The sequence below is a fragment of the Hyperolius riggenbachi genome, chromosome 5, assembly GCF_040937935.1.
Source record: "Hyperolius riggenbachi isolate aHypRig1 chromosome 5, aHypRig1.pri, whole genome shotgun sequence".
NCBI classification, from domain to species: domain Eukaryota; kingdom Metazoa; phylum Chordata; class Amphibia; order Anura; family Hyperoliidae; genus Hyperolius; species Hyperolius riggenbachi.
Window position 1 is genome coordinate 102,336,411 of NC_090650.1, and position 15,348 is coordinate 102,351,758.

The window sequence follows — 15,348 nt, forward strand, 5'->3', positions numbered from 1 at the left end:
TCCTCCCGGGACCACCTTCCTCCTGCTCTTGTCTCCCGCGCTGACAGGGCTAAGGCAAGATGGCGCCCGAAGCCCTGTACACAAATAGTCTCCAGTACAGGGCTACGGCAGCCATCTTGCCGTAGCCCTGCTTGCCTGCCGGTGTCGGAACAGACACCGGAAGAAGGAGGCTGGAGCGGGGCTGTGGGCAATGAACTGGCACGGCGTCTATAGACGCCGCTGCCAGTTCATGAGGCTAGAGTGGCCAGAGTCCCGAGGCCGGGACGTCCCGCTGCTGAAAGCGGGACATTTCCCGGAACCTCATGCAGCCTGGGACAGCGGACCCCGAATCCGGGACGCGTCCCAGGCAATCCGGGACGTCTGGTCACTCTAATTGAGGCCTCCCAAGCACTCTATACATGACAATTGATATGGTGCACCAAAACCTGCCAAGGACAAGCACAATGTCACAGGTGCAAGAAGGGGATGGGGAGCAGTTTAATAATAATTACTACTATTCAAAGCATCTATAGAAGTGATTATTACCAGCACAGGACCAACAGAGAGCTAATAATGGTTGAGGGAGGGCCCAAGGGCCCCGATGCGCTCGCAACCTCTGCACCCCCTATTCCTACGCCACTGATTTGCACCCCACAATCATTCTATTGTACAGTCATGCTGACACTGTTTTAAGCTTTTTTCTTACTCAGTAAATATATTTATATTAAGACCAGTAGCAGAACTACCATTAGAGAGTCTGGAAATAATTTTAATTAAAGGACCAACCAATAAATAACACTAAAAACATCAATTCACTGGTGCATTTTTCCATTCACCTGTTTAATATCAGTTTTGGTCTCAATAGATTGTAAAAAATAAAATCTAAAAGTCTGTCACAGGAGTAGAGTGAATTTCAGCAGGGGTGTAGCAATAGGGGTTGCAGAGGTTGCAACCGCATTGGGCCCCTTGGGCCAGAGGGGCCCTCCCTCAACCACATTATTAGCTCTCTATTGGTCCTGTGCTCATAATAATCACTTCTATAGATACTTTGAATAGTGGTAATATTTAACAAACTGTTACCCTTCCCCTTCTTGCACCTCTGACACTGTAGTTGCCGTTGGCAGGTTTTGGTGCGCCGTATCAATTGTTATGTACAGAGTGCTTGGGGGGACCCGATGTAAAAGTTGCTTCTGTCCCACAGCTCCTTAGCAACGCCACTGAATTTCGGTGAGTCTTCTGTATAGGGAAATGCTTATTTTTGTCAGTGAGCTTGCACTCTGTTCCAATAGGTTCATGGAATTATAGCAAACCTGAAGTGAAAGTAAACTGCTGAGAAACTGCTGAGATAGACAGTTGTGTCTATAGTTTTAATCCTAAATAGGACTTTCTTAAAATTTCAGACTTGTTTTGTGTTTAAAGTCATTGGGAATCGATGATAACGTTTTTTTAAAAAAAATCAGCTGGATTGAGAGCCTTCCCGATCCTCTCTCAGTTAGCATTCCATCGCTGCTCCCTGGTAGCAGTTTTAAACTAATTTGGTCAACTACTGCTGTCTCTGCTGTCCCTTTTGCCACCGAAGGGCAGCTTCGGAAGTCTTCGGGAGCCCGAGTGTTCCCGAAGACGGGCCGCTCCATATTGTGCACGCAGAGCGCCCTCTTTCATGCATGTGCAGTATGGAGCCGCCTGTCTTCAGGAGGACTTGGCTCCTGAAGATATCCAAAGTCCCCTGCGGCAGCGGATTCAAACGGCGAAGCCAGCGCTTAACAGAGGGGACTGGGAGAGGAGTGGGATGGCTCATTAGGACCCAGAGCCTTTCCTCCTCTTAGGTTAGTATCTGGCTGAATGTTTTTTATAGATTCCCTTTGACTTTAAAGATTAAAATTTACCTTTAAAAAGGTGAATAACAACAGTTTTTTTTTTGTATGTGGATTTTAGATTTTTACATTTTATAAACCTGGTGGGGGCCAACCTCCTTTCAACCTACATGCACAGCAAGCTTTTATTATGTCACACAGCTGTCCCCAGTACAGTGCTGCTGTAGATCATACCGCTGTACCATGTTAATTGACGGTGGTTTCATGTCTAACAGTCTTCGAGCGGCGATCGCCGCTGGGAGACTGAAGGCAGAGCGAAGCTCCGTCATTCGTGCGGAGATGCGCATTGGCGCGTGCGCTCTCCTGCAATCTCACTTGAAATGCTGTTGAAAACAAAGAAAACCCTGAGAATCCCCCATGAGGAGATGGACTGGCCCAAAACCTGTCGGTTCTGTCAGGAAACCTAAACATGATCTGTCAGATTTTAATTGCCTACTTGTTTCGCGATAGTGGTCTTTTAAAGGGCGTCTAAAGCCTTTTTTTATTAAATAAAAAAACAGATAGCTAAGGAGAGGGAAGGTTCTGGGTCCTAATGAGCCTTACTGTTCTCCTCCCGGTGTCTCTGTTCCCTGCAGGCTCCCCCGTTAGCAGTCCATAATTAATTTGGTCATGGACTGCTCTCTTCCGGGTTGGGGAGACTTCGGGCACGGAGGAACAAGGGAACGAGGACAGTGGGAGGACAACGGGAAGGCTCATTAGGACCCAGAGCCTCCCCTCTCCTTAGGTAAATATCAGTTTTTTTTATTATAAAAAAGCTTCAGATTCACTTTTAAGAGTAACTGTTAGGCAACAAATCCAAAATTAAATCTCTATTTCCCTCTGTTAACTAGTTTGAAAGGCTGCTGAAAAGACAATGCTAGAGTTAAAAATCAATCTTACTTTTGATGTCAGCTGTCTTGTCCCCCAGCTTCTTAAGCCGTACACAGGCCGCAAAAGAGAAGTTGCAGTGCATGCTGGGAGGGTTTTTTTCTCTGCCCGTTCCTCCCCTTCATTACTTACTCCTCCCTAATTCCCTACTGCAGCCTGATTGGCTGCTTCCTCTGTCCCTCCCAGGTCCCCACTCCCCACCCACGCCTCTGTTCCTCTCTCATTGGCCATAATTTCTGCTGTCACTGACGTCACTTGATGGCAGAAGAGTGAAGAAGAGGACGCTTGTGGCGGCTGTTATCCGCGGAGAGGAGACAGAAGACCCCAGGTGGAGATCGTGGAGCGAGACCCGGCGAGGGAGAAGAGGGACGCATGGTAATGTATTTTTTTATTATAATTACCACTGCTGCGCAACTCTGCATACTTATTTAGGAGGGTGCACCAGGGAGGATTTACCAAGGGGAAGAGGCTCCCACCTTCTCCCTCCCGATGGGGAGATACAGCTGCTGCGCTCCCTCCCTGTGATCGTCTCCCAGCTCTGCTCCCCTCCGATCTATTGTGCACAGCCCCTAGTGCCCTTGGGGTTAGTGGATGTCGGGGATCAGAGCCTGTGAGAGGGAGGGTTGCCAGCGGCTGCTGAATCTGCTGTGGAGTCTGTCAACAGCCAACTGATTGATCTTCAGCCAGAAGGGTGAAGGAATGCACTGCCTGATTATCATTCCCCGTCTCTCATACTCTGACACAGTCTTGGTGGCAGGGACGGATGTAGGGGGGGCAGGCGGGTCTCTTGCCCCAGGCGCAGTTTGTTGAATTCTTAAAAAGGCGACAAAATTTGGATGGGGAATGGCAGTTTAGGCGCCAAAACCTGACCTTTAGGCGCCAAAACCTGACCTTTAGGTGCCAAAACCTGACCTTTAGGCGCCAAAACCTGACCTTTAGGTGCCAAAACCTGACCTTTAGGCCCCAAAACGTGACCTTGCCCCAGGCGCAACTTGGTCTAGATCCGTCCCTGCTTGGTGGGAGTGTCTGAGGACTGGGAGTTGGGAGGGCTAATGCATACTACATTAGGAGGAAGAGAGGAAGCAGGGTAAGGGAGGAAATTACATCACGATTGGCTTCAGACACAGACAGTCAAAGATGGAAACTGTCAGGAACATAAATCTTGTTATATACTATATAAAAATCACAGAAATCAAAAGGTGGACAGTGCAATGCATATGTTATGTAAGTACAGTCAGTATTTATCTACTGATATATGTGTTTTATTTCTCTGAGACCCTATGCCTTCTCTTTAAAGAGAGCTTCAAACTGTCAAATAGGATGACAGCTGGGCCAAGTACACTATACCCCCCAAAAATTCTGTTGAAATTAGTCAAAGATGGTTGGACTGGTAAAAATAATTCAGATGATTGTTTTTAATGAGATGTTATTTGCAAAAAATATAAGATATTACTGAAGTTCTAAGATGCATATAATTAAATCAGTGTCCCTATTCATTTAGGATTGTAAGAGTTCCCCTTTGAGTACTCATGATTACATTTATGTCTCTGTACATAGTATTAAATATTATAGTTTTTACATTGTATTATAATTGTGGCTCTTTTCTTTCACACCCCTTAACTCCCCCCCCCCCCCCCAAAAAAAAAAACCAAACCTGTTAAATTGGGCACAAAGTGACACTAGAGCACAATGTAATTTGCCACAATGGCATCATCGACTGAGTAAATTAGGCGCTGAACACAGTGATTAGCTTCAATAAGGCGTTATTTACTGAGGCACTCGGCAAATAGGTCAGTGTTAGTCATAGGTGGGGGGTTACTGTTAGGTGTAGGTGGGAGAAGTTATTGTTAGGTGTAGGTGGAACGAGGTATAGATCACAGGAACCAATCAGTGGAGTAGCTAAGGAGCTATGGGCCCCAGTGCAAGTTTTACATGGGGCCCCGCAAGCACTCTATACATAACAATTGATACAGAGCACCAAAACCTGCAAAGGACAACAACAGTGTCAGAGGTGCAAGTAGGGGATGGGAAACAGTTTTTTAATTGTTACTACTATTTAAAGTATCAAAAGAAGTGATTATTACCAACACAGGGCCAATAGATAGCTAATATTGTGCTTGAGAGACCCAAGGGCCCTAATGCGGTCGCTACCTCTGCAACGCCTATTGCTACGACCCTGGAACTGATAGTAAAATATCGGTATTATTACATTACCGATATTCAAACTTTTGGCAACAGCAGGCGCCCAAGTTAACAGTTGCTCTTATTAAATGTATGTATTCCACCAAAAGTATTCCACCTCCCCATTTGTACTATCCACGGTTAGTGGACTGCCATAGGATTTTTTTCTAATAGATGCTCTGCTCCTTCTGGCCTCTAGAGGGCACAGGCTGGTTGATAGACACATTTTGGAACACGGTTTCTGTCTTACCCTTATTGAAAACTCTGTCATCCATCTATTATTTTTGTTGCCCAGAAGGAGAACTGAAGCGTTCATTCACCGAGTATTCTTCGGCTGCTGGGTTCTGGTAAGCCTTGATTCCAAAAATGGCCACATGCAGGTGAGCGGATCATTAGAGAATGAAGACAGAGGCCAAAGAGGGGCATTATAGGAGGAACTTATTTATGTCCTTTAAAGCAGATACCCTGGATATTTATAAGCCTAACCCTCTCCTTACCGAACACACATACTAGCCCTCAACATGCCAACTTTCTTAGTTTAAAAGTCTACCATGGTCCCTAAGGTCTCCTGGACAAGAGCCACTGCCTTCATCACAGTGGCTCCTCCTCCCACAATTCCTCTAGGTGGGGGAGTGGCACATGCTACCACAATCTTGGTTAGGAGGGAGGCAGTTGGCTCTGCAAGCATAACTTAATACAGAAAAACTATCAGGGATCTGCAGCAGGGAACAGTGGAAGTTGGTGTTTTGTGCGCCCCCCCCCCCCCCCCCGTATTTCTGTACTTGGGCTAAGGGAATTTAGGGAGTCCTGGGGGATGAGTGTGGCATCAGGACAACCAGGCTAAAACTGAGTTGTAGGGAGAGCCTGGCTATCTTCTAAGAGGATAGTCACATGACCCTGGCCTTGAGTTAGAGGACACAATTAGCTAAGTATCTGGGGTGTCTAAGGAAGGAGCCCGATCTTCTCGTTAATAATGGGAAGTGAGAGGAGTTAGGAATATCCTGAAAAATATCCTGAAAAAGTTGTAGAATTTACTTTTACATACTTCACACAATCCCTGAATCAAAACAATGAAGCAGTTACATAGACTTTCTCCTGTCTTTGTTGACTAGTACATCAACCTAGCTAAAATGAATGAAAATAAATGATTGCTCGATTACCAAGATCAAGTTATAAGGGATAAAATTCATGAAGTAATCAGTGCAGTACGGGGCTGTGTAAAGTGGATGTGCGTAATGCTCTTCTGTATGAGTGACAGCTCACTAGTATGATGTGCTTGACAGCTGTCTGGCTCTCCGGAGGCAGCACTGTTTCCCTGGTTGTTTATCCCGTTTCCAGCGGCAACTGCACCACCAAGTTTGAAAGTTCGCCTAGGGCTGTTTTGGTTACATTGAAGTTTTTTTTGTGTGTGTGTGTTTTTTTTTTTGTGTTTTTTTTTGCAGCTCTGCCAGAATTAAATGGTGACTTCACCAGCACTGAGCTAAAATGAGAAGGAGGGGTGGTGTGCACAGAGAGAGCGAGAGTAGAGAGGGCCAGAGCATTACATCACCATCTGGAGGGGAATCAAATGGGAAGGATATGACTCACACAGGCTAGTTAAGCTTTGGCTCTGGTTCTACATACACTCATTCCAGGGCTCTCGTGTTCTGCGCCTCAGCAGGGAATACAGAATCAGTGATGTCCATGAGGTTAGTTGCTCATTTTTCATTTTTTTTAATTATGACTTTTTTTATATAAACATATATTTGAGAATCCTTCAATGCATGCCTTGTATACATCTAGGCTAACTTGTCAGTGTACTTTAGCAGAAGTTTTATAGAATAGCAGCAGGACAGGAGAGAGGAGGGGGGGGGGGGGGGTATTTCGTGATCAGCGTAGCAGAGAACTTGTGCTCTGCACTGTGCATTCCACTTTCAGAGATGAGTAGTCATTAGTGGGTTAATGAGCGGGGACCAGTGCTTGGTAAGTGATGTAATGTTGGCTGCACAGCCCAGTTAAGTAATGTGAGAGTGAAAGAGGTCAGAGATACAAAGTAGTTACCTGTTCTCCTGGGGGCCATAGTTTATTATCAGTATCAGGAACACTGAACTGGCTTTAGCCTGCCATCGCTAATTATTCACAGATTCCCTCTTTTATCTGTGATTAGGAAAATCGATGTTATATTCTTGCTTTGGAAAAAAAGAGAGAGAGAGAGAGAGAGCACGGGATATTATCACAGCTGCAAATTATTTTCTGCAAGGACTGGGAATATTAAATAGTTGAAAAAAAAAATTGGGCACCGTATCCCCGCGTCAAGGAGGGGAGAAGGTGAAAGTTTAACTGGTTAATTGGAAAATGAGCTTTCTGCAAAAGATTTAAAGATCACTCTCATTTATTAGAAGAAAGCCCATTTGTGAGCGGCGTCCTGAGAGGGCAGTAATCTCCCGGTGACAATGTGCGATCGGGTTTCCAGCGTTCAGGTCAGCTTGCAGAGTTTCAGGCTAAGCTGAAAACTTTTCTTCTTCATAACACTGACTCACCTGAGCAAGTAGAAGCATTGTGGTGCACGGCAGAGCCCGCCCCCTCTGCCCGAATTACTACAGACAATTACTGGAGGCGCTCTCTCTCTCTCTCCCTGCTATTTTTATGACCTGATAACAGCTTATAGGAGAAGTTTTATTCTTGGGTTCAAGGAAACCTGCAGCCGTCATAAAATGCTCAATTTGGGATGCAGCTATTCATAACTTCAGTCTTTGCAATGGTACTTTAGCATCATATGCGACGTGGAGAGGGGCGTTGTTAAAATGTAGTTTTGGGTAACATCATCTGACACATATTCGTTAGGAGCGCTCCATACTTGTGTGTGATTTATTTGTAAAGATTACCTTGTCATGAATGAACTAATAGGTACTTATTCAGGTAGGTGTGTGTCTCAAAAAACTTGAATGAATAAATGATTTGAATACAAAAAGTTTTGGTACCTTTAAGCCTAACTGGAGAATGCTTACCATGCCTGTGTTTTTAGGTATTGTGTCTGCCATAGAGTAGGGAAAACATTGCACAAATCATGTATGCCTTTATGTTTATTTTATTTTGTTGCGTTTTACATTGTGCATAATGTGAACAAGGCCTTATCCTTTCCCCTAGGGGTTTCAATATACAGATTTTAATGGCAATGGAATTAAAAAGTTTCCTTTGGGATCAGTCATATTGAACAGTATTCCACTATGTTCAGACACATAGCACTGTGAGACTCTTGGCGCTTTTAGAGATTGCTATATGAAGTTAGTCATGTAGTTGAACACTCAAATTGTAATAATTGGTACCTGTCCATCTCAGCTAAGAAATACATAAACGCTTGGAGAAATCTCAACTGATACGTATTAAAATATATTCTGATAGAAAAAAGACCCTAACTTTCTAACCTACTATAGAGATTAGTAATGTTGTAGAGAAGAAATAATATTAGCACTTACATAAACACGTATATCCCATTAAGAATAAACTTCCAGTCCTCTTTTACTGTAAAAAAAAGAAACTTTTTACTGCATATGCAAAAAATAGCCTCTGATCTAATAGTACAATCTCACAATTCTCTATATTTGCAGATTACAATTTAATTATGTATACAGACAAACTCAAAGGGTGTCATTAAGCGTTTTATGGTGACCTGAAAGTTAGCAACTTCCCAATGAAATTTCAGTGTGGCCTACTTGCAGAAACTAATTAAAACCGTTAAGCAATTTCTACACTACCTCTCTGCTGTACAGCGTATGATAACTACACTCATGTGAAAACGTATAACAAAACAAAATAAAAAAGGCCATGCATGCAGCAGAGTTGTAGCTGTGATAAGTTCAACCTTTTAAAACCATTTTGAAGAGTTTTAGAAGTTTGTTGTTGCAGTAATAAATGAATTTTGAGTTAAAGTCCGGAGGTGTTGCTGTTTGCTGCTGGTCATTCAGGTAACAGCTTTTGGGCCTTATTTAATTCACTTTTTCTCCTACCGGTTAGTCTTCTCCTAGAAGATAATTTCTCATCCTCTGTTTAAAATAAATTTTGCACTCGGCAATTGAAAAAGTACCAAAAAGTAGGTGAAAAAGTACTTTCAAAATTATTAATTTATTAAAAGGCATTATATTTGTAAAATATCACATAGTAGAAAACTTAGGAGAAAAGGTGAATTGGATTGGGCCCATTGTGCGAGTGTACTAAGTGAGTGAACTGTGTGAGTGTATTGTGTAAAATGTATTGTGTAAGTGTATTGTGTGGGTGTACTGTGTGAGTGATTTGTGTCAGTGTGCTCTGTGCAGAGCCGGGACAAGGTCCTCCAGCACCCAAGGCTGAGACACCAAAGTGCGCCCCTCCATCCCTGCCAGCCCAGCCATCACACACTGATTGCTATTAGAATAAGAGGCGCCACCGGGCCCACAACCTCCCCAACACCTTAATATCTAGTTACATTGCTTGCAGTCACTGCCATGTATCCCCTTTTCTTATTTCTTTCTGCTTCAAACACAATTAGGAATGACAGCTGAATGAATTCTGCGCCCCCTCCTACACTGCGCCCTGAGGCTGGAGCCTCTCCAGCCTATGGCCCGGCCCTGGCTCTGTGAGTGTATTGTGTGACTGTATTGTGTGTGTTCTGTGCAAGTGTACTGTGTGAGTGTATTGTGTGAGTGTACTGTGTGAGTGTACCATGTGAGTGTACTGTGTGAGTGTACTGTGCGAGTGTATTGTGTAAATGTATTGTGTAAGTGTACTGTGTGGGTGTACTGTGTGAGTGATTTGTGTCAGTGTGCTCTGTGAGTGTATTGTGTGACTGTATTGTGTGTGTTCTGTGCGAGTGTACTGTGTGAGTGTATTGTGTGAGTGTATTGTGTGAGTGTACTGTGTGACTGCATTGTGTGTGTTCTGTGTGAGTGTACCTAATAAGTGTATCGTGTGAGTGTAGTGTGAGGGTATTGTGTGAGTGTACTGTGTGAATGTAGTGTGTGAGTGTATTGTGTGTGCACTGTGTGAGTGTATTGTGCGAGTGTCGTGTGTGAGTGTACTGTGTGAGTGTACTGTGTGAGTGTATTGTGTGACTGTATTGTGTGTGTTCTGTGTGAGTGTACTGTGTTAGTGTACCTAATAAGTGTAGTGTGTGAGTGTATTATGTGAGTGCACTGTGTGAGTGTACTGTGTGAGTGTATTGTGAGTGTACTGTGTGAGTGTAGTGTATCAGTGTAGTGTGTGAGTGTATTGTGTGAGTGTAGTATGTGAGTGTACTGTGTGAGTGTATTGTGCGAGTGTACTGTGTGAGTGTATTGTGTTAGCGTACTGTATAAGTGTACCTTATGAGTGTACTGTGTGAGTGTGTTTCTCTCCACCTGTGCTATAGTAGAATGAGTAAACCAAAATAGTCATCAAAATTCTTACATTTATCATTTTAAATGCAAAGGCTAAAAACTGTAGTACATTGCAATACATTAGCCTGTTTTCTATATTTTACATTCATTTATTTTCTTATACTTTCCTTTGATACTTGTACCCCAGGGAGGCAATGCAATGCTGAAACAAGGCTATAAAATGATCACACATATATGGGGTGCACCTTGAACACTTTACTCTTATAGAAATTAACAGGTTAATTCTCAGCAGAGCTTTATAAAACTTGTTGTAACTGGCAGAAAGACAAACCTGTGTCTTGTTACTTTCTCGCTGATCAGGTTTTCTTTCTTTCTTTCTTTTTTCTCCTTTGCTGTACTTTTCAGCAATTTTACATAAAGACATGAGCGTAAAAGTGTCATTCAAACAGAACGTTCTCAGCCAGCAGCGAATCAGGAGAAGGCTGAGTTGAGTTTCAAAGGCAGCAGAGTGGTTTGTGCAGACGGTGGCTGAATTCCACAGGGCTCATCTGCGAGCTATCTTGCTGGCCTGGCTGACAAGGGCACAGCTTGCAGAGAGAGAAGTGTATTGACAGTCAGACAAGCAAGGTCTTCATTCAGTCCCCATCAAGCGCTTGTAGCCAGTGTCTGTGTGGAGTCTCAGTTGTTTAGACTCATTGAAAGCTGGAAAGTGCAGAGGTGTGACATGGAAGATACAACTTGCTCTACTGTTGCTTTTAAGTTACAACATGTAATGGAATTACTAAGTAGGTTCGTTAATAGAGGTATCCCCGGGGATCGTTTCTATTAATACTAAAGTAAACCTGTATCTGTAAACAAGCAGTGGAGATGAGTCTGTTTGAAATGTAAACATGGTCTATTAATAAACCCTGGTTCTTTTCCTTTTATATTGAACACTTTCTGGATACTCTGTATCTGGTAAGAATATGGCTTACTATAACTTGGCAGAAAATCCATGCTATTTAAGGAAAAGTAGAAAGTAGCATTGAATGCAGGTTCAGTGGTGTGTCTGCTCTTTTGGGGGTAGTTTTGAGAGATGGAATAAGGTGAAATGTGGCCATTGGCAAGATCGCACCTTTGGCTCCTTCTATTTGCTATCTGGAATAGAGGTAAATGGGGTCAAGAGAGATGGTAGCTAGGCCCTTGAACATCCACTAGGACCTAGATTTCTGGCTAACAATAAGAAAGGGTGGAGGGGACCGCAATTAATAAAACTCTAAAACTCAAAAAACTATAAAAAGGAGAGGCTGTGCTGGCCTTGCCTCTCCTGAAGAAGAGAGGTATGGAGGCGCTTATGTTCAATGCAGCCAGACAGAAAGGCACTTTTGACCTGAATTGAACTGAGGAAGCAGGCAAGCACCAGTGAAACTTGTTGACTTTTACAGTGCTTGAATACAACTTTTTCCATTAAGACTGGCCTAGTTCTTGAGGAGAGCTAAGACCAACACTACCTCTACTTTTTAGACACCTCCATCCTTTGTTATTGTTAGTTTTATGCTTCTGTTGGAAGGTAGTATTTTTTTAGTTTTACCCTAAAGAACCCTAGGAGTGCGACCAGTCCTGGGGGTGTGAACAATCCTGATCCTGTTTCACAGAACTGGAAAATCCGAGCAGGGGCAGTTATTTTCCCGCAAGATCTGAGGGTGGTTGCAATGCTTTTCAACCCACTTTAGTGAGTGTATTTATTGATAAATTATACCAACTTTTAGCAATACCGCACCATTGGGCTCCTTGTCTCTCTATTTTTTCTGAGATGATCTTGGGGTTCCAATAACCACAGGAATCATCATCATCATCATCATCATTCATAACCTGTCTAGGCCCCTGGCTAAGGTTGTCTTGTCTTGTCTGGCTAAGATATAGGAGAACATTTTGCACTATTCTACATGTTTGCAGTGAACACATGTCCCCTTTCCTACTTTTCTCTGCAAGCTTCCTCTATAGTAAAGCTAATCCTGTGCTGATGTCTCTGCATTTTCATTCTCCTGCATGGATGGAGTTTTAAGGTAAAATAGCATTGTGGCTGTACATTATCCTATAGTAAATCACACAAATATATATTTTTTTTTACAAAATAATTCCAGGGATTTTCATGGTATTACAGTCACATGAGATATGCGCCCTCCTCTACAAATACACTACTTACTTATCTGGTATTTATATTTAATGATCTTATAAAATCTGTGTACACACCGAAAGAATAAAGATTCAACACCGTGTAGAAACATGTTGTTATGTAAACACCACTTATTCTTCAACCGCTAATAATATTAATTGTTACCATTATTATTATTATGATAATTTTTACCGCTATGGTGACGCTTGTATCGTAGAACATTCTGTACGTGATTTAGTAAGGCCGGGGAGTTTTCAAAAAATTACCTGCTAAAGGTGACAAAAGTTTACAACCTTTACCTGAGTCAGATCAGACCATAGTAAGGTTACTGAAAGTTTAGGGGAGGATTACTGGTGACCAGAATCCCCCCTTATTCTGTCCTGTGTGTGTCTCTCTGTCCCCCCCCCCCCCCCTTTCCAGTCTCTCGTTCTTCCCCTCTCCTCCCTCTCTTCCCCCACTCTCTTCTTCCCCACAGCCACAATGAGCCAAATGCAATTCACTTTTTCTCCTGGGAGATATTTTTTTATCTTCAATATTAAATAACTTTTCAGCACTTTGCAATGAAGGAAGTATCAAAAAAGAAGGTGAAAATGTACTGTCAAAATTATTTAGATTATTTGTTTGCTTGTTGTTGGTTTAAAAGGCATTTTATTAAAAGGTCAAAAAATATCACCTAGTAGAAAAAGTTAATTGCATATGGGCCAATGTCACTCACTCTTGTCTGTTCCCCTCACTGTCTCCCGCTTTCCTCTCTCTACCAGTCCCACACTCTCATCTACCTCTTTCTCCCACTCTCCTGTCTGTCTCACCATCTCTCTCACCGTCTCTCTCTCGTCTTTCTGAGGTGTTGCCCTCTTCCGTAGGCATTGCTGCCTTGCTGGCTACCTTTTCAGCTCTGGTGGAGCTTCAGTCATGTGTAGTCAATGATGATATTACAGTCACAGAAATTTCCGAATTTGAATCCGAGTCTTCTTTTGAAAGTCCAGTGCTTGAGACCATTGCTCGTGATGATTCTCTGCCCAGTTCTGGTTTTGGTTTCCTCGTGCTGGACTCTGAGGTTGGCAGTTCCCCGACTTGTCCTGAGGTTTCTCCTGTGCTGGTGTACCCCAGTGTGCTCTGTGACCCAGAAAGCCCAAGTGTGCCTCGGTTACCAGCATACTCAGATGCTTCCTCGGTGGAGACATGCTCTGATTTAGCCTGCCTGCTTGCATGCCCAGAAGTGGTCCCTGAAAGTCTTGATCTTGATGGGTGTCCTCGTAATTCTGAATCTAGAATTGTCATTGGTTCCATGGGGGTTCTTGGTAATTCTCCATGTGAGCCTGGTGATTGTTCTGCCCTCTTGGGATCTCTGTGGAGCTTCAAAAGGTTCTGGGAGATTCCGGGAGAAATTTTGCTTGGTCCCCTGGATAAGATCAACGGTGGCTTTTGTGTTGTAAGGGACACTTCGAACAGGTATTGTGGCAGGTTTGGTATTTTCGGACGCTCCTTGGAAGGTGGTGGGTATTGTCTGGAGGGTGTCGATGGCTTCTTCTCTGGCGGTCACAGTCCTGATGGGTGTTATACTGAGACTGGTAGTACTGATGGGCATGTTTCGGTGGCTTCTGTTTCCGATGAGGTCGGTTTCGGGTGGACTGACTCTGGAATTGGACCTTGTCGGGCTGCCCCGACCTTCATGAGTCTTCAGTTTGAGTCTGTTGCTAATATCAGTTTTGAGGGTCGTCTGGAATTCGACCCTGGAGGGGGGGGGTACTGTGATGATTTGCTCAGCTGCCTGTGCAGGCAGCCAGCCTTTTGACCATTGTGTAGGTTTGCATGCTGCAGTACTCTGGAAAGAACAGCTTCTGTCAGTTTTGCAGCTTGTGCTTGCAGAGGAATTTGCATATGTTGTCATGCAAATTGCCTGGCCACAGTCATTGGAGGCGTGTACTATAAGTACTATGTCTTTCCCACAATGCTTCGCTGTTCATAAGGATTTCGTCCTATGTAACACTCCTGGTGGGGTGTCAGCCTTGCTCTCTGTTTGAACATCAGCTTAGAGTAATTCCTAAATCTGCGCTAGGCAGATTTCCCTAGTGCTGTTAGGATTGTATTATCTGTATTGCCTGTTCTGTCTTGTCTTGCCTGTTTGCCATTGTCCTGTCCCTATGGTGGTTGACAGGAAATGGTTCTGATCTCTGTTCTTGGAGTATTGCTGGTGCAGCGGTTGCTACCAGCTATCTCTTCTGTTCTGTCTCCTGGGATCGCACTAGCTACTTTTTGCTAGCGCCGGGGATCCTTCTGTTCTGTCTCCTGGGATCGCACTAGCTACTTTTTGCTAGCGCCGGGGATCCTTCTGTTCTGTCTCCTGGGATCGCGCTAGCTACTTTTCGCTAGCGCTGGGGATCCTTCTGTTCTGTCTTCTGGGATCGCGCTGGCCACTTTTCGCTGGCGCTGGTGATCCTTCTGTTCTGCTACTCTGTACTTGGATCGCGCTAGCCACTTTTCGCTAGTGCTGTGGATCCTATCTCTCGCTTGTCCCTGTTTTCGTGTGTCTGTCTGCTACGCTTGCTGGAGGCTCGGTGAGGTAACCGTTAAGCAAGCGCTCGCGTCCTCTGTTTCATGTTTGTCTGTTAATGGTTAGTTAGGCGTGCTTGTCTCTATTGTGCTTATCACGTGGAGACCGCGCATAACCGCGTGCACTGTTGCGAATGAGTGCGGTGTTCGCGGTTAGCTAGCATTTGTTATTTTCCGTATCTCCTCATTGTATTATTTGCTGTGCCTTTGCTAACCTCGTATTCTGTTCTGATCTGCCTTGTGTCTCGTCTGGCGATCGCACCTCTCGCGATCGGATTCCTATTTCATATCTGCTGTTGTGTGTGTGCGGTTGCGGGGTGGCGACTGGATTGGCACACACACATACAACCTGTCCCTTTGCTCATTCTCATTCGCAATCGCCACTCTTGCGATTGCGTTCTGCGTTTTG

At 44.0% G+C, this 15,348-nt stretch overlaps 1 protein-coding gene across 11 annotated transcripts in view; it reads left to right on the plus strand.

The window, feature by feature from the left end:
* Window positions 1–15,348, plus strand: part of CREB5 (cAMP responsive element binding protein 5) — an 839,414-nt gene that overhangs the window by 641,460 nt on the left and 182,606 nt on the right. The window contains exon 1 of one of the 11 annotated variants that reach the window (XM_068236076.1): window positions 6,541–6,589. The exons of the other annotated variants lie outside the window; for them this stretch is intronic. Coding sequence (XP_068092177.1) covers window positions 6,579–6,589 — 11 coding nt within the window. The 5' untranslated portion in view covers window positions 6,541–6,578. Of the gene's footprint in view, window positions 1–6,540; window positions 6,590–15,348 lie in introns of those variants that run through there. 11 annotated transcript variants of the gene reach the window in all.